The sequence below is a fragment of the Myotis lucifugus genome, unplaced genomic scaffold, assembly GCF_000147115.1.
Source record: "Myotis lucifugus unplaced genomic scaffold, Myoluc2.0 scaffold_60, whole genome shotgun sequence".
Lineage (NCBI taxonomy): Eukaryota > Metazoa > Chordata > Mammalia > Chiroptera > Vespertilionidae > Myotis > Myotis lucifugus.
This window is the reverse complement of record NW_005871108.1, coordinates 5401807-5424788: the sequence shown is the minus strand read 5'-3', so window position 1 is coordinate 5424788 and position 22982 is coordinate 5401807. Positions and strand designations below refer to the sequence as shown.

At 42.7% G+C, this 22982-nt stretch overlaps 2 protein-coding genes across 5 annotated transcripts; one reads left to right on the top strand and one right to left on the bottom strand.

The window, feature by feature from the left end:
- Positions 1-283: 283 nt before the first annotated feature.
- Positions 284-2048, bottom strand: ROMO1 (reactive oxygen species modulator 1). Its single transcript, XM_006089468.3, has 3 exons — positions 1915-2048; positions 1603-1733; positions 284-468 (listed from the first exon to the last, which is right to left on the bottom strand). The coding sequence occupies exons 2-3, from the start codon at positions 1731-1733 to the stop codon at positions 360-362; spliced, it is 240 nt and encodes a 79-aa protein (XP_006089530.1). The 5' UTR covers positions 1915-2048; the 3' UTR covers positions 284-359.
- On the top strand, positions 2001-21527 carry NFS1 (NFS1, cysteine desulfurase). 4 transcript variants are annotated; one of them, XR_002829472.1, is made up of 14 exons: positions 2052-2248; positions 2757-2866; positions 3572-3688; positions 6037-6120; positions 9534-9686; positions 10969-11062; positions 11592-11726; positions 18124-18281; positions 18716-18821; positions 18899-18980; positions 19903-19986; positions 20102-20228; positions 20398-20487; positions 20840-20888. XR_002829472.1 is itself a non-coding variant. In XM_006089470.3 (13 exons), exons 1-13 carry the CDS (start codon positions 2077-2079, stop codon positions 20901-20903), a joined length of 1374 nt encoding a protein of 457 aa, XP_006089532.1. In that variant the 5' UTR covers positions 2001-2076; the 3' UTR covers positions 20904-21527. The 4 variants fall into 4 exon arrangements, 3 of the variants coding, with proteins under 3 accessions (XP_006089532.1, XP_023610201.1, XP_023610202.1); XM_006089470.3 differs by lacking the exon at positions 20102-20228 and having other exon boundaries at positions 2001-2173; positions 20840-21527; XM_023754433.1 differs by lacking the exon at positions 20102-20228 and having other exon boundaries at positions 20840-21527.
- Positions 21528-22982: the final 1455 nt, after the last annotated feature.

Genomic DNA, 22982 nt, shown 5'->3' with positions numbered 1-22982 from the left:
ACTTGTTTTTCACCTTTAAAACACTAATGATAGGGGACATATGCAATGCTTTCAACAATACAGACATTAAAAAATTAAAACGGTGATGATAAATCAACAAAAGGTTGACTAATAAGGATTTACTAGAATCTATGAAAGGTTCCAGCCATGGAAAAATTTTCTAGCTTGTAGTTAATAGGTCTAGTGAAAACGACAAACCTACTCAGCCTACCTCAGAAAGTCTCTAAGCAAGCTGTATAATAGTCTGGAGTGAGAAGAAGAAAACAATGCCTCCAACACAGACTACTCAAAGTGTTTTTATTATAGTACATGGGCTGGGACTGATGGGATAGGGTAGATGTGGGCAACCATTGCCCTGATTAGCATCGGATGCCCATCCCGATAGCCATGAATGTGCCAAAGGTGCCGCCACTCTGCATCATGGTTTTCCCGATGCCGCCCATCAGCTCCCGACCCCGCATTCCAATCCTGAGAGGAGGAAACCAAGATGGGGCCAGTTGGGAACAAAAATATTGTATATGGAGAAATATTAACTGCCCTTTTCCAACATGTGCTTCTAACGATGAATCATGCACTCCAGAAGTCTAATAGGACATTAGCCCCTCCCACCCAGGATCAGTAATGACAAGTTGAAAAGGATCTATCAGATACTAACTGCCTTTAGTTTCTGAGAGGCTGCAAATGCAGTGTCAAGTACATGGAAACCATTTTTTTCTGCTGGTTTTATCTCTAGAGTATGTATATATAATCCAATAACAACAGCTGTCTTAGACGGTTTCCTAGTGTTAAAGTGATTGTGGAGCCCTAACCGGCTTGGCTCAGTGGATAGAGCCTCGGCCTTAGGACTCAAGGGTCCCAGGTTCAATTCCGGTCAAGGGCAGCACATCCCCAGTAGGGGGTGTGCAGGAGGCAGCTGATCGATGTTTCTAACTCTCTATTCCTCTTCCTTCCCCTCTGTAAAAATCGAATATATATATATATATATATTTTTTTTTTTTTTTTAAAAAGTGACTGTGGAGTCATTTTATGGACTATGTCAAGTATAAAAGAATTGTGATAACAGCATCTAGCACAGTGATTGACACAGAAAGTGCACAGTAAGTAACTTTCAGTCTGAAAAAATGAGAATAGTCATTTATATGAGAATAGTCATATGTGAAAATGACATTTAAGGTGTAGAATTTATCTGCTTCATTTCTACATCCTGTTGCCAGTACAGTAAAGCTGCTCAACAAGTTTCACGATGTGCAATTGGAAATAACAGCAACGACGGTCATAACTATTTACTGAGCACTTAATATGTGCTATAGTCTGTGCTAAGTGTTCTCTGACTTGATCCTTACAACTCTATGAGGTAGGTGTTACTGACCTCATTCTACACTTGAGGAAACCCAGGCTCAACTTGCCTAAGGTTACAGACTAGTAAACGCTGGAGAGGAGGGATTCCAACCTGTCCTTCCAGACGGAAGGTGGTTAGGAAACTGGTCTCGCTCAGAGGTCAGCGAGATTGCCACGCGTTAGGCTCCATTCAGGCAGCAGGCCAAGCGGAGTGGGCGGGAAGGTCCGGTAGTCCCACCCCAGGTCACCACCCGCGCCCCTCACCTGAGGCAGGAAAACGTGCCGAAGAGCGCCCCGGCCGCCATGCCTACGGCGCAGCCCATCACAAAGCCCATCTTCACACGGTCGAAGCAGCTTGGCTGGGACTGTCCATAGGGACCCACGGCCACCGGCATCTGTGGGGTTCGAGGATCAAGGAAATGCAGGCCTGGCCGCCAGCCCGAGAGTCGGGCGGGGTCAGAGGAAAAGGGGTTGGGGAGCGGACCTAAGGGCTCGAGGAAGCTCGGGAAGGAAAATCAGCGTGTAACCCGATTCCATCACCCTCTTAGTGTTCCGACCCTCGAGCCCCCACCTCACCTCGCTCGCGGCCTCGGTCGCTCAGTCTACGTCTCACACGGAACGCAAGGCGGAGCGCGCTGGTGGCCCGAGGAATCGCTTCCGGGGCACTGGACAGTACTTCCGGGAGTTCGTAGCTAAGTACTGCAGCCGCTCGGGCCGAGGGGCTGTGCCTCCGGGACCATGTTGCTGCGGACAGCTTGGAGGCGGGTGGCTGCGGCCCTGCCAGCAACTCAGGGGCCGAGGCCCGAGGCACCCACTCGGGGTCTGCGCCTGCGCGGTACGCTCCGGGTCCCGCTTGCTGCTACCCTCCCAGGAGGCGCGCCTTCTTTCTCCTCCGCGCGGCGACGCACCTGTGAATATTCCGTAGCCTCCCTCTTCCGCCCCTACCCAGACCCTCTGACTCTTTCCCTGGGCTTCATCCCTCCAATTTTCTCAAGCTGGCTTTCTTAGTGACTTCGCCGCGACCCGCTCAGATCTTATCCCACTGGCCTTCCGAGCCTGAGGCTCGGCCTTCGTTCTTCTAACCAACTTTTAGAGATGCTAGTGGTCCAGCAAGTAACCTTCAAAAGAGATCTTATGTCTCCACATCCCTTCTAAATGGCTTTGCCATTTCAGAGCCTTCCCAACTCCCAGCGATGCAACTTTAATAATGTCCCAACATCCCCCTCCAAGAGCCCTGCCTCTGTCCCTTATCTCCTTTTACAGTTTGCTCAAATCCTGATGTTTTCTTTCCTTTTTCATTAAGATTGAACCCCAGTATTCCTTAAACTTAACTCACCTCCATCCCGGCTTTACCTTCTGATGTCTTGGATACCCTGTGTCCATAGTCACGTAGCCACTCTGTTCCATATTTTTGGCAGTTGCAGACCATGCTCCCCAGTCTGCTGTTCCCTCAGATACAGCCACTGCTCCAGAGATGGAGTCAGTGCTGCGACCTCTGTATATGGATGTGCAAGCTACAACTCCTCTGGTAAGGATGGAGGGGCAGCTTTGCCCATGCTGTTTATAGGAATTATATTGTAGCAGTGACAATGTACAGCAGGGGTTGTTGGATTCTTGTAGAGCTAAGAGCCATTGATGAGTGTGTGCAGGAAAAAGCAGTGAGCTAGGAGTTAGGAGGCTTAAGTTGCAGTCCACTAGAAATGACTCAACTACTTACAAGCTATTGATCTTCTAGGTCAAATCACTTCAGTGCAGGCACTATAGTAGTAGTTAAAATCATGGGCTCTGGAATTAGCAGCACTGCTATTTAGTAACTATGAATGTGGGCAAGTAGTAAATGGATTAAAAGACATAAAACAGCCCTTAGCAGCGTGGCACATGTTGAGCACTTGAATATTAATACAAGATTTCACCAGTATGTGGACTCTGTCATGTCCTGGCCCCTTGCAGATCACATTTCCTGGTAGGAATGTAAATACCTGCAGAAATGGCTGTCAGGACATGACAGTGTTTATAGATTACCCAGGGAGATGGTAGAATAGCCTGATTTAAGATGGATTGGGAGTGGGAGTGTATTAAGTTGATATTTGGTTAGTACCTGAGGGGCTGGAAGAATGTTTGAGGCCTAATGTGGGCATTGTCTGAAGGGTTGGGAGTTTGTTGAGGCAGGTCTGAGGAGATGGAGTGGGGCCTAAGTTAACTCAACAAGACTGATCTGTTCTTTTGTGCTCAGGACCCTCGGGTGCTTGATGCCATGCTCCCTTACCTAGTCAACTACTATGGGAACCCACACTCCCGGACACATGCTTATGGCTGGGAGAGTGAGGCAGCCATGGAACGTGCTCGCCAGGTTAGTACAGAGGAATCTAGGAGGTACTGATGTCATGGATTTAGTGGCCTGTGGGAGGCATTTCCTTCTTGGTAGGTTTGGGTGGAGGTAGAAACGGTTTGGGACTCTAAGAGATTCAGAGAGCAGGCCTTGGAGTCCCTCTAAAGCAGCGGTTCTCAACCTGTGGGTCGCGACCCCTTTGGGGGTCGAACGACCCTTTCACAGGGGTCGCCTAAGACCATCGGAAAACACATATATAATTACATATTGTTTTTGTGATTAATCACTATGCTTTAATTATGTTCAATTTGTAACAATGAAATTGGGGTTCACCACAACATGAGGAACTGTATTAAAGGGTCTCAGCATTAGGAAGGTTGAGAACCACTGCTCTAAAGGCATTTGATTAGTTCCCACATTCCCTAACTAAATGACCTTTGGCAAGTTATTTAATTTCTCTAAGCCTTAGTTTCCTCACATTGCAAATGAGATTGTAATAGTTCCTACTCCCTAGGGCAGTGATGGCGAACCTTTTGAGTTCGGCGTGTCAGCATTTTGAAAAAACCCTAACTTAACTCTGGTGCCGTGTCACATATAGAAATTTTTTGATATTTGCAACCATAGTAAAACAAAGACTTATATTTTTTATATTTATTTTATATATTGAAATGCCATTTAACAAAGAAAAATCAACCAAAAAAATGAGTTTGCGTGTCACCTCTGACACGCGTGTCATAGGTTCGCCATCACTGCCCTAGGGTTATTGGGTGAATTAAATGAGACAATGCTAGTGATGGGTTTATTAATCCAATGCCTATATATATGATGAGCACAATAGTGCTTTTTCTTTTAATACAAAGATTTTTAAAAAAATATATTTTGTTGACTTTCTACAGAGAGGAAGGGAGAGGAATAGAGCCAGAAACATCAATGAGAGAGAAACATCGATCAGCTGCCCCCTTGTCACCCCCCACTGGGGATGCGCCCACAACCAAGGCACATGCTCTTGACCGGAATCGAACCCAGGTCCCTTCAGTCCGCAGGCCAACGCTCCATCCACTAAGCCAAACCAGCCAGGGCTAATACAAATTTTAAAAATTGATATTAGAGCAAGGGAAAGAGAGAAAGACAATCGGTTGCCTCCCACATGTGCCCGGACTGGAGATCAAACCCACCACCTTTTTGTGTATGGGATAATGCTTCTCCCAACACTGGCCAAGGCTGAAATAGTGCTTTTTTTTTTTTTTTTTAATGTTTTTATTGATTTTAGAGAGAGGAAGGGAGAAGGAAAGAGGAGGATAGAAACATCAGTGACAGAGAAACATGGATTGTCTGCTTCTTTCATGTCCTCTACTGGGGATCAAACCCACAACCACGGCATGTGCCCTGACCTGGAATCAAACTGTAATCTCCTGGTTCATAGGTTGACCACTGAGCCACACCAGCCAGGCACTAGTACTTTCTTTTTCTCTTTTTGTTAATCCTCACTCGAGTATATTTTCCCATTGATTTTTAGAGAGAGTGGAAGAGAGAGGGAAAGACAGAGAGAAACATCAATGTGAGAGAAACACATCGATCAGTTGCCTCCTGCATGTGCCGTGACCAGGGCCCCAGGTCTGGGAGGAGCCTGCGATCAAGGTACATGCCCTTGACTGGAATCAAATCCAGGGCCCTTTGGTCTATAGGCCAACGCTCTATCCACTAAGCCAAACCGGTCAGGGCACACTAGTACTGTCTTAAAAATAGCAATATTGTCCTGGCAGGTGTGGCTCAGTTTGTTGAGCATCATTCCATGCACCAAAAAGTCACCAGTTCAATTTCTGGTCAGGGTACATACTCAGGTTTTGGGTTTGATCCCCAGTGTCTCTCTCTTTCTAAAATCAATAAAATCAGCCCTGGCTGGTTTGGCTTAATGGATGGAGTGTCGACCTGCAGACTGAAGGGTCCCAGGTTCGATTCCAGTCAAGGGCACATGCCCGGATTGCGGGCTCGATCCCCAGTGGGGAACATGCAGGAGGCAGCCAGTCAATGATTATCTGTCATCATTGATGTTTCTATCTCTCCCTCTCCCTTCTTCTCTGAAATCAATAAAAATATTTTTTTAAATAAAAAATAAAATCATATTTTAAAACATACACCAATATTATCATTATTATTATTATTTTGTTTTGGGCTGGGAAAGAGCCTGGGATCTGGGATGTAAGTGAATTTATCCTTGTCTGACCCTAATAGGTGCAGAGCTTCTTCTTGGACAGTTGATAGAATACAGTAGAGCTCTTCTTGATCTAGAGCTCTGTCCTAGCTGTGTCCTGTAGTCAAGTACTTTCCTGGGGAACTGATGTTACTTATCTCTGTTTCTTGGCTTGCAGCAAGTAGCATCTCTCATTGGGGCCGATCCTCGTGAGATCATTTTCACTAGTGGCGCTACTGAATCCAATAACATAGCAATTAAGGTAAGAGGGCATATTGGGCCTTTCTTGACTTGGGATATGGTATCTTTCTATCATCTGGGCTCATACATGTATTTCCCAGGCACCCACTCCCACCCTATTGTGAAGAGAAGACACATATACTCTAATTTGTTGCTTCCTTCAATCCTTTGCCATCTAAAATCTTTGCTCCTATTGAACTGAGTTCCATAAGGTAGTTGGATAGGAAAGGCAGTGGCTCTTGGAACATTAACCACTTGATTTTTTGGACAGCAGCTATTTCACAGAGTGGATAATGGTGACTTAACGCTTTTCCCCGTCCTTTGGATCTAGTCACAGTGAAGTCCAGAATGCACTTACAATTGGGCATGTTTCTCAGTTTCACCCTTGTATGTATGATTTCACAGCTGCCTTCCTCTCAGCCTTCCCTTTTCTTTCTGATCAGATCTGTTTGCAACAAGTACCTCCCATTTCTTTAAATGTCCCCATTTTTTTTTGAAGTTCTGATTACTCTGGTACCCTCTGCAGGCATTCACTTGGTCACCCATTCTAGGATCAGCACAACTCTACCCTTGGGACATACAGATATTTGGTACTTATAAAAGTAAAATTCCACTCTCAATAGTTATGTTGGTGTTTCATAGAACATATTCACCTTTGATTGAGCCTGGTTACCAGGATCACTTGTGTAAATCCCCTGGTTCTAATAAATTGTGGGCTGCTATAAGTTCAACTCTGGCTTTACCCCCTCTCACCATTGTCTCTCAACTGTGTGTCCAATATTTTATTTTATTTTATTTATTTATTTATTTATTTTATTCATTTAATTTAATTTTATTTATTTAATTTAATTTAATTTATTTTATTTTTTATTTTATTTTATTTTATATATATATTTTTATTTTTTTAATAATTTCTTTATTTTTTATTTTTTTATTGCTTAGAGTATTACAAAGGGTATTACATATGTGTCCTTTTTTCACCCCACCCTTGACAGTCCCCTGGCCTCCCCTACCCCCCAGTGTCTTATGTCCATTGGTTATGCTTATATGCATGCATACAAGTCCTTCGGTTGATCTCTTACCCCCCTCCCTCCTGCCCCCCAACCCTCCCCGGCCTTCCTGCTGCAGTTTGACAATCTGTTTGAGGCAGCTCTGCCTCTGTATCTATTATTGTTCATAAGTTTATAATGGTTTTTATTATCCATGAATGAGTGAGATCATGTGGTATTTTTCCTTCATTGACTGGCTTATTTCACTTAGCATAATGCTCTCCAGTTCCATCCATGCCGTTTCAAATGGTAAGAGTTCCTTCTTTTTATTTATTTTATTTTATTATTTTATTTTATTTATTTTATTTTATTTTATTTTATTTATTTTATTTTATTTATTTTATTTTATTTTATTTTATTTTATTTTATTTTATTTTATTTTATGACCTGTCCTGAGTGTAAGAGGCCAGGGACAGGCTCCAGAATCATACTGCCTGATTCTGTTAGCAGGAAATCGTCCTTTCTTTGGACTATAGAGACCACAGAGCCAGATCCCCTATGGGGATGGTTTCAAAAATTTGAAAATGTTTGCTTTGAAAGGTCCCACAGATCCCAAACCTAGAGGTTAAGGATTGCTAAGAATAGATGTGACATTGTCCCCTTAGTGGCCTGGATAGGTAGAGTAAATACCTACCTGCTATTAGAGCCTTCTACACTATGGGTAAATGAGATAGGAGACGGGGCAACTTTTAAATGTTTTCCTTTTATGTTACTTGTCTTTGAGAACATACAGTTTTTATGTTTTAAATTTGGCCTAATTAGTTTATATTCTTTTATAGTAATTCTCTATGATAAGCCCTGGAGGAATGGGGTTGTACATTTTATTTCTTTAATTTTTAGAAAGTAATTCATATATTTGTAGTATGATTTTTAACTCTATAGAAAAGTTTAAAATAAAATATGTCTTCCTCCCCTATTCTAGCCCCAAGTCCTGCTCCGAAAAGTTAATTATGTTATAAACTAATTCTGTTTATTGTTGTTTCAAAAAAAACACCCATAGATATATGATATGCTTTTAATATTTTCACAAACTGTAGCATGTCATATTTCTTCTTCAGTAGCCATTAATAACATATCCTATGTTCTTCCATTTCAAACTCCATTATTTTTACTATAAGTACATTCTTGTTTATGAAGTTGTGTTATCACAACTTAGTATTCATTTTACTAGTCATTCTCTTGGGTGTGTTTAACCTTCCCATTTTTCTTGAGGATTGTAAATATAACTAAAGCATATTTTGTCTCTATAGCTTCTCTATTTTTTGAAATATTTCCCTAAGGTAAACTCCCAAAAGAGGAATCACAGTTAAAGAATGTGAATACAGCTTTTAAGACATCTTTCTACACAATTCTCTGAAGACTGCCATTAGCAAGGAATAAGTGTATGAGTTTCACTTCTACACTGCCAGCTTTGGCAATCAGTATCCCTATATTTGCATGTTTTGCTATTTAAATAGAAATAAATGAGAGAGGCTTTTGCTTGTGGTGTAAGGATAGGCATGTTCCCTATTTTCCATCTGTGAATATATTTGGTCTTTGTTCCCTGTTCCTGGTACAGAGCTTCAAAAAGCCTTGGAGTTTCCTGAATGACAGGATTGTCATTCCTTATTCAAAACAAGCTTCTTTGTACCATTTCTGAGTTTATGGTAATGAGGTAATTCATGTGGGCCCTTAGTTTCAAGGGACAGGCTGGCTACTCCAGAAAGACCAAGCATGTGATTAAAAGGTTGGAACTTCCCGCTCTCCTGTCCTCTGGGGAGGAGAGTGGGGCTGGAGATTGGATTGGGTCCAATGGCCAAAGATTTAATCAATCATGCTTATGTAATGAAACCCCCATAAAAACTCTGGGCAGAGAGGCTTGCAGGAGCTTCCAGATTAGTGGACTCATGGGTGTGTGGAGAAGGTGGTGGCATGCCTAGATTCCAGGAGGAAAGAGCATGGAAGCCCCTCCCCACTCTAGACCTCACCATATGCATCTCTTCCATTTGGCTGTTCTGAGATGTATTCTTTATAATAAAACCCTGGTCATAAGTACACCACTTTTAATGAGTTCCGTGAGTTATTCTAGTGAATTATTAAACTTTAGAGGGCTGTGGAAGCCCTGAATTTGTAGCCAGCTGGGCAGAAGTATGGCGGATGGTTGTGACATCCAGGACTTGCAGTTGGGTTGTAAGTGGGAGTAGTCTTCTGGGACTGAACCCCTTACCCTGCACTAACTCTGGGTAGTTAGTATCAGAATTAAATTGATTTGTAGGACAACCAGTGGGTGTTAGAGATTTGATCTTGGAGCATACCACCTTGCCCACTTTCCCTTTACAAATGGGATGGAAGTCATTGCTGTCTTTCTGATTATATTCTCCTTTCTTCCACCACCACCAATTTATAGGGGGTGGCCAGGTTTTATAGGTCACGGAAAAAGCACTTGATCACCTCCCAGACAGAACACAAATGTGTCTTGGACTCCTGCCGTTCACTGGAAGCTGAGGGCTTTCAGGTCACCTACCTCCCAGTGAAGAAGAGTGGGATCATTGACCTGAAGGTAGGAGTGGCTCTTGGCAGGAGTGGAAAAATTGGAGCAGCATGTCTTCTGCCTGTATATCTATATCTATCTCCAGCCTTAGCTCAAGCTTGAAGGACTAGATCTAATGATGAGGGAGGGGCTTAGAGAAATAGGCCTGGCAGAGAAACCAAGATTATGTTCCCTTTGAGTGTGTACCGTCTTCCTTTTCTTTGGAGGATGTATTTCTCAGCTTTGTTGCTGCTTCCTGGTTTGTGTGGGAGTCACTGGATGTGTGTGCAGGATGCCAGGGGCTGATACCATGGCAAAGCTCTGGCCTCCTCCCCTACTCTGAAGAGGAGGCATAGATTTTTAGAAGAATATTTCCCTTTTTGTACTATGTCCTTATGTGTCCATTTTGGGTAGTGAGTCCAAGCATCTTGTCCACCAGAGTTTGGATACTAGCATCCCTAGACAAATCCTAAGATATAGTATGTAGACAGAACCCTGTCACGTACATTTGGAATTAAGGAGGGAACATAACATTACATAAAGGTAGGAGAAAGTGAGGCGGAAAAATCTCTGATTGGTTTACAGAATAGTTAACAAGATTATGTGCTCCTTTGAGGGTGGTCACACCTCTGAGAGGTGTGGAAAAGAGGATTATTCTGGTATTTCAAAGGTGTATTAACCTAGATGCCCAAGAACAATGGACAGGGCTTGCTTAAGGCAAGATAAACCTTTCATTAAAGAAGTTAGAGGTCTTAATTTTTTATTTTTTATTCAGTTAGGAATTTTAAAAAAAATCTTCACCTGAGGATATTTTTTCCCATTGCTTTTCAGAGAGAGACACATCAACTGGTTGCCTCCCACATTTGCCCCCCGACTAGGGCCAGGGAGCGAACCTGCAACCCAGGTAGGTGCCCTTGATCCAGAACCGAAACTTAGACCCTTAAGTGCTCAGGCTGATGCTCTAACCATTGATCCCACCTGTCAGGGCCAGTTAGGAATTTTTTATCAGATCACCCTGTGAGATTATTCTTGGTCACTGATTTATTACAGCACCCCTTTTTGTTCACAAGTTTTATAAAGAACAAGCACTGCCAAAGTGTTTTGGTTTTTATGTCAAAGTGTTTTTCAGTGTGGCTGTACTATTTTACATTTCCAGAGTAATATGAATGATACAGTTTCTTTGCATCCTCCCCAGCAATTTTGTATTATCACTATTCTGATAGGTGTGTAGCAAAAGACTAAGCTTGCCCACATTCTAAGTTAGGGAGTACCTGGTAGTGCTGTATAGCTTCCTTACTCCTGATATTCTTAGGAACTAGAGGCTGCTATCCAGCCCGATACCAGCCTGGTCTCAATCATGTCTGTGAACAATGAGATTGGAGTGAAGCAGCCCATTTCGGAAATAGGTGAGTGTCGTCGTGAAGCCTTATGCTTGCCCACCAAGCACCTGAGTAGCGGGAGGGGGCTGGGAGCTGTAACACTTTATAGAATACAGTAAGAAAATCTGGGGAAAGAGACATTATAAATGATATAGCCAGTATTTGAATCCAGGTCTAGTACCTTTTATGTTCTTTTCATTTTACTGCAATTGGTGTAGTAAAAAGAAAATCCCCAAAAACCTCTACTCTTTTTTTTCTTCCTCTGTTTTCAGCTTTGAACATCTCTTTATTATGCTAACTTAGAGCTAGACTCAACCTCCTAGTCACATTAGCAAATTCATCTGTTAATTTTTACCTCTTTTAAATAAAAAGGGATATGAAAGTTGATCTGATATGTTGAAAGACCAGTGTTGAAGAGAAAGAGAAATGATTTATTACATGGTTAGAGGCTATTGCCAGATACAGTTTTGCCTTAGAACTCATGGAACATTGTGGGATCACTGCCAAGTGACTTCTCAACATTGTGCTATGTTCTTTCCCTCTGTTGTTTCCTCAGGGCGGATTTGCAGTTCCAGAAAGGTCTATTTCCATACCGATGCAGCCCAGGCTGTTGGAAAAATCCCACTTGATGTCAACGACATGAAAATTGATCTCATGAGCATCAGTGGTCACAAAATCTATGGTCCCAAAGGTACCAGCCCCTCCTAGAGTTCCTCTGCTCTGTACCTCCCAGTAAACCCTTTGATAGGTGTTTCTTGTGTTGTAGGCGACACAGCACCAGGTAACTAACTTGTGGGGTCAGACCAGACCTGGGTGCAGCAACCTCAGTATTTGAGTTTAGCTACGAAAGAATTTAGAGCCAAGACCCAAACTATAAGAGAACACATATTTAGTAAAGCATAGAGGTAGAAAAAGTAATTCCTAGGAGAAATGGGCTTAGGAAACAAGTTATAGAGGTAAAGGGAGAACCCTTGAAGCTAGGGAGTGAGGAAGATAATGGTAACATGTCTTGGGGGTGGGTAGAGAGGGGTAGGGAAAGGGAAAGGCATGGTCATGCTCTGGGGAGGGAGAGAGCACTGGGTGGAGGTTTTATTTTATTTATTTATTTATTAAAAACGCATTTTATTTGAGAGAGAACATCGATTTGTTGTTCCACTTATTTATGCATTCATTGATTGATTTAAAAAAAAAATATTTTTATTGATTTCAAAGAGGAAGGGAAAGGAAGAGAGAGATAGAAACATCAATGATGAGAGGGAATCATTGATCAGCTGCCTCCTGCACGCCCCCTACTGGGGACCGAGCCCACAACCCCGGGCATGTGCCCTTGACCGGAATCAAACCCAGGACCCTGGAGTCCACAGGCCGATGCTCTATCCACTGAGCCAAACCAGCCAGGGCTATTATTTTTTTAAAATATATTTTTATTGATTTTAGAGAGGAAGGGAGAGGTAGAGAGAGACAGAAACATCAATAATGAGAGAGAATCATTGGAACCTGCAACCCGGGCATATGCCCCTGACCAGAATCTAACCCAGGACCCTTCAGTCCACAGGCCCACACTCTAGCTCTATCCACTTAGCCAAACCGGCTAGGGCTGGATAGAGATTTTAGGGGAGGTCCCACGGGAAGATCTTATTAGAATATTCAGCCCAGCTGGCATGCTCAGTGGTTGAGCATTGACCTATATGAACCAGGAGGTCATGGTTCGATTACCAGTCAGGGCATATGCCTGTGTTGCAGGCTTGATCCCATTGTGGGGTGTGCAGGAGATAGCCAATCAATAATTCTCTCTCATCATTGATGTTTCTATCTCTTTCTCCCTCTCCCTTCCTCTCTAAATCAATAAAATCAACAAAAATATATTACAAAAAAAAATATTCAGCAGCTTTCCAGATGTGTCCTTTCAGGGTCTAAGTCTCAACTGCAGGGGGTCTTTAGTCAATGCAGCTGGTCCTGAGGTCAGCCATGGGGTTGCTGGTCTGGTTTTGCTGCTTTTCTGGGCCTGGAGCTGAAATACAACTGAGGCCTAGATGTTATCTCTAGGGAGGAAAGGTCAGGGGGTCTAAACTGCATGACCAGCAGTATGCTAGGGGAAGAACAGTCACCCTGGGGGGCGAGGTCCAACCCTATAACTGTCCTTTGCTGGGCACCCAGGACTTTCTGCCCTGGTGACCTTCTGTACCTGGCACATGGTCCTTGCTCTGCTCATGTCTGTCTAACTGCCTATTACACTTGGAATCATTTGGGACTATTGTGATCTCAGAAGTTGTAAATTCAGAGTGCCTTGCAGAATTCAAGTGTCATTTATTTTATTTTATTTTTTTTAAATTATAAGAGAAAGTAATACGGAGGTAGTAGAAGTAAGCCAGCTGGGCTGCATAGGCTCAGGAAACAAGGTACAGCAGCAAAAGAAGGGCCTTTGGAGCTTAGGAGAGGGAAAGGCAAAGTTGGGCTGCCTGGGTAGAATAAGAGGGGGGCAGGGTGTGCTCCTATTTGTAGATCCTCATAGTTACTATGTAGCAGACCATTCTTCCCTGTTCTCTTTAGAAAATCCTTAGAAAGCATGTAGACATTAATTTGGTTGAGGAACAGGGAATAAGTCCAGCTAGCTTGTCTGACCCTTATGTTATGCAGAGCAGTGTCTTTGAGTCCTTTATTCCCCTGTGTTTTTCAGCAGTTCTCAACCTGTGGGTCGAGAACAATGAAAATACATCCTGCATATCAGATATTTACGTTACGATTCGTAACAGTAGCAAAATCACAGTTATGAAGTAGCAACGAAAATAATTTTATGGTTGGGGTTCACCACAACATGAGGAACTGTATTAAAGGGTCGCGGCATTAGGAAGGTTGAGAACCACTCAGAGGATGATTGTGTGGGCTTAAACGTACATCTCTTGGTGTTTGTTCTTAGACTTAGTCATCTATGTCTCTGTTAGTCTTTCAAGAATATTTGTCTATTCTATATGGTCCTCTTTTTAAAAAAAATATTTTTATTGATTTCAGAGAAGAAGGAAGAGGGAGAGAGAGATAGAAACATCAATGATGAGAGAGAATCATTGATCGGCTGCCTCCTGCAGGACCCCACTGGGGATTGAGCCCACAACCCTGGCATGCGCCCTTGACCAGAATCGAACCTGGGACCCTTCAGTCCGCAGGCCGACGCTCTATCCACTGAGCCAAACCGGCTAGGGCTCTATATGGTCCTTTTGATTTAGGAATGTTTCTAGCTAGAATTCTTTTATTTTATTTTATTTTATTGATTTTTTACAGAGAGGAAGGGAGAGAGATAGAGAGTTAGAAACATCGATGAGAGAGACATCGATCAGCTGCCCCCTGCACATCTCCCACCGGGGATGTGCCCGCAATCCAGGTACATGCCCTTGACCGGAATCGAACCTGGGACCCTTCAGTCCGCAGGCCGACGCTCTATCCACTGAGCCAAACCGGTTTCGGCTCTAGCTAGAATTCTTATTCACCCCAACTTTGTGAAGATATTGTTGTCCTCTATTTTATAGAGGTGGCCATAAAAAACAATTCCTCTTCTGTCTCTGGGGTGAGGTCCTGTGGTGGTTGGTAATGCCAGTACACTTTCTGTGTCTGCAGGTTTTATCATCTGAGTATACATCCTGTGGGAGAAGGTGTGATAGCTCCTGAAAGTATGTAATATGACTTCTTCTAAAGGTTTCCAGAGATTGCAAAGAGTGTTTTTGTGAGCTATTATTTTAAAAAGCCCAACTGCCATTCTATCTTTACCTAAAGTTGCCTTTATTAGCTTTAATTGAAGATACATCTATTTTGATAAAACCAGTTAACTCATTGAGCAGAAGCTCTGCTCTGCACTTAAATCTGTAAAGGTATTGTTCACTATCCAAAGTCCTGCTTTCTGAACTCAGGATCTAAGTAAATTTAGACAACATGGTTTCCTTCACTATTCAGACATGGAATCTGAGCATTTTCTCCCCGAACTTGACAACTGCAGAGATTCAGATAGTATAGGATGCTTGAATTTGATGAAAAATGAAATATTTCTTGATTCATGTAGTTTGGTACATAAGTTATTTTAAAACTGGGGTTTCTTGCCCTAGCCGGTTTGGCTCAGTGGATAGAGTATTGGCCTGGAGACTGAAGGGTCCTGGGATCAATTCTGGTCAAGAGCATATGCAGGCTCAATCCCCAGCAGAGGGCATGCAGGAGGCAGCCAATCAATGATTCTCTCTCATCATTGATGTTTCTATCTCTCCCTCTCCCTTTCTCTCTGAGATCAATAAAAATATATTTAAAAAAAAACACTGGGGTTTCTTCATGATAACTTTTTATCGTACCCACAATCTCTGCCTAAAAACTTTTTCTGTGTGAGCGGTGAACTTCATCAAGTACCCACTCTATTAAAAAAATTCTTGCCCTAATCGGTTTGGCTCAGTGGATAGAGTGTCGGCCTGCGGACTGGAGGGTCCCGGGTTCGATTCCGGTCAAGGGCATGTACCTTGGTTGCGGGCACATCCCCAGTGAGGGGTGTGCAGGAGGCAGCTGATCGGTGTTTCTCTCTCGTCAATGTTTCTAACTCTCTATCCCTCTCTCTTCCTCTCTGTAAAAAATCAATAAAATATATTAAAAAAAAATTCTTGCCTGGCTGGTGTGGCTCAGTGGTTGAGTGTCGACCCATGAATCAAGAGGTCCCCAGTTCGATTTCCATTCAAGGCACATGCCCTGGTTTCAGGGTTGACCTCCAGCAGGGGGCCTTCAGGAGGCAGCTGATCAATGATTCTCTCTCATTGATGTTTTTATCTATCCCTCTCCCTTCCTCTCTCTCTAAAATCAGTAAGAACATATTTTAAAAAATTATTGACTACTTAGTGACTATCTTTGCACATCTGTGCTTATATTTTGGTATGAAATACTTGTAAGTGGGTTTGCTAAGTCATGAGTCAAATATATTTCTAAGTTTTACAGACCCTGGGAGATTATGGTATTTTTTTTTACTTCCATTTTGATTTCCTCCTGTTTTTTCTTCAAAGGATTTTTTAAAGCTTCTTAAAAAAAGTTTTTATTGATTTCAGAGAGAGGAAGGGAGAGGGAGAGATAGAAGAAACATCAATGACAAAGTAACATTGATGGGCTGCCTCCTGCATGCTCCCTATTGGGGATCAGGCCACAACCCAGGCATGTGCCCTGACCACGAATGGAATCAATGACCTCTTGGTACATATGGGTTAACACTCAACCATTGAGCCACTCTGGTCAGGCTCCTCAAAGGATTTTTTGTTGTTGTTAATCCTTTTTTGTTATTAATCCTCATCTGAGGATATTTTGGCATTGATTTTTTTTTAGAGAGAGTGGAAGGGACGGGGAGAGACCGAGAGAAACATTAATGTGAGACAGACACATCAATTGGTTGCCTCCCACAGATGCCCCTACCCTGTTAATCCTATCAATGGAGGATATTTTATTTCCAACTGAGTTTTAGAGTGGAAGGCAGTGGGAGAGACTGAGAGAAACATTAATTGGTTGCCTTCCCCATGCACTCTGATCCGGGGTGGGGATCAAGCCTGCAACCAACATATGTTCCTTTGACTGGAAATCGAACCTAAGACCCTTCAGTTTGCGGGCTAACACTCTAACCATTGAGCAAATTGGCCAGAGCTCCCCCTTTGTGTTTTTTTTTTGTTTTTTTTTTTAAATATATTTTATTGATTTTTTACAGAGAGGAAGGGAGAGAGATAGAGAGTCAGAAACATCGATGGGAGAGAAACATCGATCAGCTGCCTCCTGCACATCTCCCACTGGGGACGTGCCCGCAACCCAGGTACATGCCCTTGACTGGAATCGAACCTGGGACCCTTCAGTCCGCAGGCTGACGCTCTATCCACTGAGCCAAACCGGTTTCGGCCCCCTTTGTTTTTTAACTCACAAGATAGCACACTATACTCATTGTTCTGCATTTTGCTTTTTCCACCTAACAGTACATCTTTTTAAAAAAAATATGTTTTTATAGATTTTTTTATTTTAGAGAGGAAGGGAGAAGGAGAAGAGAGAGAGAAATAGAAACATCGATGGATCAGCTGCCTACTGCACGCCTCCTACTGGCATGTGCCCTAACCAGGAATCGGCTGGCAACCTCTTGGTGCTTGGGTCAATGCTCAACAACTGAGTCACACAGGCTGGGCATATCTTTTTTTGGGGGGGGGCATATCTTTTTTAAAAAAATTAAAGTGCATGCCCTAACCGGTTTGGCTCAGTGGATAGAGTGCGGACTGAAGGGTCCTGGGTTTGATTCTGGTCAAGGGCATGTACCTTGGTTTCGGACTCGATCCCCAGTAGAAAGAAAGTTGTCATTTTTCCATGGTGAAGGGACTGGAGTCCGTGTTGATGAAAACACCTTGGTGGCTGCGGTGACTGGCAGTGGCTGCAGCAGCGGGGTGATGGGGCTGGTGCCTTTCCCTGATCAGCCCGGTCACTTCCCACAAAGGGAGGCTAGACTGCGGCTTAGGCCCTATCCCCAAGGGAAGCAGGAGGCAGCTGAGTGATGTTTCTCTCTAATCGATGTTTCTAAGTCTCTATCCCTCTCCCTTCTTCTATGTAAAACTCAATAAAATACATTTAAAAAATTAAAGTATAGACTTAAAATTTTAACAGTTTTCTAACAGTGTATTTTGGAGATTTTACAGCAGCAGTACAAAAGGAGCTTTCTCATTCTTTTATACACCTGCTTTGTATTTCATGTATCATAATTTATTTGCCCATACCTCTGATGAAAGACATCTAAGTTGTTTCCAATTTTTTTTTTTTTTGCTATTGTGAGTAATGCTGCATTGGGTGATGCCATTTTACACATGCATACGGAGCTACTTTAAACTTAAAAATGAGTCTTGACTCCTTCTGGTAGTTACCCTCCTGATGTTAAATAATTTTGATATGTATTATGCTTTTATTGCTGTTTCTTCTTTTCCTCCAAGCTTTTTTATTTTGAAAAATTTCAAGCTTATAGAAAAGTTGAAAGAATATTTTGACCCCTTTGGAAAGTTATATTTTATTTCACCTGTATTTTTCTTTTTCTCTTTTATGTAACAAACTTTGTTTGCCAGGGGTTGGTGCCATCTACATTCGCCGCCGGCCCCGTGTGCGTGTGGAGGCCCTGCAGAGTGGAGGGGGGCAGGAGCGGGGTATGCGGTCTGGGACAGTGCCCACACCCTTGGTGGTGGGCCTGGGGGCTGCGTGTGAAGTGGCACAGCAAGAGATGGAGGTAGGGAGAGAGCAGTTTCCTCTCACAACCTTTTCCCCTGTGCTGGGTCTCCTGTTAGAAGCTTCTCAGCATGAATGAGTCAGATCTCTGCCAGAAGAGGAGGTTTAAGAAAACTGTCTTTGTCCCAGTGCTGCTGGCATCTTGTTTTGGAGGGAGGTGTTATGGGCTCCAAAATCCAGGTCCCTTCAGTAGTTATCAGCTCATTTATTTCTGGGTTATTGGAACCCATGTGTCCAATTATTTAGCACCTTTGCATACTAGGTGCTGTGCTCTGTTGCTCTGTGCTGGGGATACAGTGGTCTCCATGAGTAACATAGGACGATAGGTAGATCTAATGCACAGTCACTTCTGGACACAGGAGGAGGGCTCCTTGTCCTATGTGTTTCCTTGCTGTTGATGGTCCTCTGCTTAGTTCTCTCTTGCCTGTTCCTTAGTATGATCACAAGCGAATTTCAAAGTTAGCAGAGCGACTGATACAGAAGATAATGAAGAGCCTTCCGGATGTGGTGATGAATGGGGACCCTTATCACCATTACCCAGGTATGGACATGCCTTTTCTATTCCCTTTCTGGAAGAGCCTGAGACTAGACTCCTCTCATAGTGGTTCTCTTTTCCAGGTTGTATCAACCTCTCCTTTGCCTATGTGGAAGGGGAGAGTCTACTGATGGCACTCAAGGATGTTGCCTTATCTTCGGGGAGGTAAGTTGGATCAGGTAGAAAGGACTGTGGCAGGACCAATTAGCCTGGCTTCTAAGTGTTATAACAGATTATTGAGCTTTCCAGTATAGAGATAACAGGTACAAGAGCTCTTGGTTAAGAATAAAGGTCATTTTGTAAGCATCTATTTATTTATATATTTTGTTAACCCTCATCCGAGCCTATTTTTCTATTGATTTTTAGGGAGAATGGGAGAGAGAGGGAGAGACAGAGAGAAACATCAGTGTAAGAGAAACACACAGATTGGTTGCCTCCTGCACATGCCCCAACCAGGGCCCAGGCAGGGAGGAGCCTGCAACCAAGGTACATGTACTTTACCAGAATTGAACCCAGGACCTTTTTGTCCACAGGCCAACGCTCTATCCACTGAGCCAACCCGGCTAGGTCGTAAACATCTATTTTTTTAGCTAGCTGGGCACAGGCTGAAGTTGCCATTCTAGGAGGGCTTCTTGGGGTAGAATTTTGTACCTTTTGTAGTCCCAGGAGATGCAAGTATCTGTTCTAGTATTGTATTAGCAGTTCTGTTGTAGGCCTCTGGAATTGAAGTATACTTTAAAGGCCACCACGGGTTTAGCTGCTATCTGTGCTGGTACAATATGGTGTATTCGGTCACAGGGGAGTGAACACGTGTTCTGCTGCCTCTTGTTGTCAGACCAGCTCTTGTGGTGTCATTCTGTGGCAATATCCTTGTTTAAAGAGTTTAACCGCCATATGGACCAGAGGAGCTAGATTTAAATCCCAGAAAGTGCCGGTAGCATCGGCCCTTTAGCTCTGACAGATGAGAATGTCTCTTTTGTCTCCATGTTATGACTCTAGGGACCTGGAAGATGGGAGCAGGTCTGGGGGTTTGGGGCTAAAATCAGATGTTGATGAACTGAGCAAGGCTCTGTGTCTTTCTCCTCAGTGCGTGCACTTCTGCATCCCTGGAGCCCTCTTATGTCCTTCGAGCAATTGGCACTGATGAGGATTTAGCTCACTCTTCTATCAGGTCAGTCAGTTGAGCTGTAACATTTATGAAAGGCATCTTTTTTGTGTGTATTTTATCTCCTGTTATCGTCTCCTCAGTCTAGTTGTCCTTATTCCTTCTTAATTCTTCATGAAAGTTTCTAGACCAGTGATTCTCAGACTTCATTGAATATCACCTGGAAAGTTTGTGTAAGATGAAGATTTCTGAATCCTACACCCAGAGAATATGATTCACTAGGTCTGGAGGAGTAGGAAACTTCTCAGGTGATTCTGATGTGGTTGGTCCACAAACCATAGAAACTCAGACCTAGAGGGGAAGGACCATGTTCGCTCCATGTTGTGTGTGGAGTAAATCCTCATTGAGTATTTGCTGAATGAATTTACCTCAGTGCTAGAGCTCTGATGCAGAGCTCTTCTCCTGTGCCCTTTTCAGGTTTGGCATTGGCCGTTTCACTACAGAGGAGGAAGTGGACTACACAGTAGAGAAGTGCATTTACCATGTGAAGCGTCTTCGAGAAATGAGGTATGCACTGTTGTACCAGAGACCCTTTGGAAGAAATGGCAGTGCTCATGCTGTGTTCACATAGCCGGAAACCAGTTTGCAAATAATTGGATTTTAGAATTTAGAGATTCCACAAAACAAGAAAGTGAACATCTTTGGCTACTTATTTTCAGAATATGAAAAAATGTTTTTAAAAACTAAAGAAGTACATAAATTCAGGGGTTTTTCAGAGTATTAATAGTTGTCCTTGCAGCAATATCAATACAAAATTTGTGACTTGTAGTTTAAGTATAGGAAACCTCCCTTTAATAAAGGATTCTTGGCTGCTGCTTCTCTAAGCCCTCCCTCATCCAATATCTCTTCTCTTTGGCAGCCCTCTCTGGGAGATGGTGCAGGATGGCATTGACCTTAAGAGCATCAAGTGGACCCAACACTAGAAGAGTGGGCCTCTGACTTTGTGCTGTCCTGGTTGCTCCTGCGTCATCACTGCACGGCACCTCATTACACCAGTGGGTGTTTCATGTTCAAACCAGAATTGATATAGCCCAGTTGACTTCAGCATCAGCTCACCTCCAAGGCAGAAACACAGGATCTTTCCCGGGTCTCAGCTTTTTTGGTGGGAAACACTCCCCATTTATCTCCAGGAGTCCTTCTCTGTTCTTATGGTCGGTGGATGTCTCACCCTGAAGCAGAAGGAACATTTGTTATGATCTTGCTTATATCCTTGGTGGAGAGAGCCAGAAGAACTAAAAGAAGGCTCTTTGTTCAGGGTCCCTGATGCTATACATGGACATTTGAGTTGTTGCTTACTGCTACTAGCAAGACTGATTCCTTCAGGAACAAACATAATCAACTATGATTTAATCTTTTTTTGTGGCCTCAGAGGCCACCTCTTCATATTGACTGTAGATGGAACAGAAAGCTTGTCTTTCTGTTCTTCTTTTCTTTTGACCTGGTGGAGCGAGAAATATCTATATGATACTACCCATTATTCTAATAATTTGTTTCTTTTTAAAAATTTGTTAATTTGCAGATTAGAGAAATAAAATCGCCTTCCTCTATTTACTCTGTGACTTTATGAGAGGCCCAGGGAGAATTCCAAGCTATGATTGGGAATTGTGGAGCAGACTACTACTCCACTTGATTTCCATAGATGACTCAGTCTGCTTGCATATCTCTTCTTTCAACAATTATTTGAGTGCTTGTCAGGAGCATAATATTATTCTGGGTACTGGGGATACATTGGTTAACAGGACCAAAAAGGACCTTGCCCTCATTCTTGTTGAGAGTCAGAATATAATGAGTAAATAAATAAGCCTATGGAAGAAATAGAGTAGTAAAGGAGATAATGGGGAGAACCTGCTATGTTGGGCATACTTTGAAATCTTTTTTGAGGAGGTGTTAAGCAGAAATGTGATTTCCAGTCATGGAAAGAGCTGGGGATGAGTGAGGGATGAGAATGAGCAACAAAAGCAAAGGGCCTTAGGTATGAAAAGCATGGTGTGTTTGAGAAACCAGTAGAAGGACAATGCAGCTAGAGTAGAGATTTTTCCATTTGTGGATCTGAAGACATAGGTGGATAGTTACTAGAACACAAACAAATGAGAGAAAAATAAATTAGACTACATCATACATATTTTTAAATTATTTATTTGCATGTATATACCAAGTTGCAAATGTATTTCTTATGTTGGTGATAATCAAAAAAGTTTGAAAGCCACTAGTCCAGCGGTTCTCAACCTGTGGGTCGCGACCCCTTTGGGGGTCGAACGACCCTTTCACAGGGGTTGCCTAAGACCATCAGAAAACACATATATAATTACATATTGTTTTTGTGATTAATCACTATGCTTTAATTATGTTCAATTTGTAACAATGAAATTGGGGGTCACCATACATGAGGAACTGTATTAAAGGGTCGCGGCATTAGGAAGGTTACGAACCACTCACTAGTCTAAAGTATGGTGAATGCAGATGGACAGGAGGAAGAGATGAAATTATATAAGTTTTTTAAATAAATTTTTTTATTTTGAATAATTTTAGATTTAGCAAAAGGTTGTAAAGATAGTACAGTTATATATTAATCACCCAACTTCCTCTAATTTAACTTGGTACATTTGTCAAAACTAAGACTAACATCTGTACAATAATATGAACTAAACTTCAGATTTTATTGAGATTTCAACAGTTTTCCCACTAATGCCCTTTTCCTGTTTCAGGATCCAATCCTGGACACAACATTGCATTTTGTAAGTTTTTTTCTTCTTTTTTTCCTTTTGACTCGGTGCAGGAAAGTTTTCACAAAATGAGTCCAGGTGACTTTGAGATTATGTTTATTAAAGCTGAGGACAGTGAAACCAGAAAGGGTTTAGGATAAAGGAAGCATCAGGAGAGAGAGTAGATGGGGCTGCTTTGGTTCTCTAGAAACCTTATAGGAAAGAAATGAGCCTAGGCAGGCTTACTTAGGCTCACTGGAAAGTCAGAGAAAAGGGGCCTTGGAGACAGAGACAGGTTCA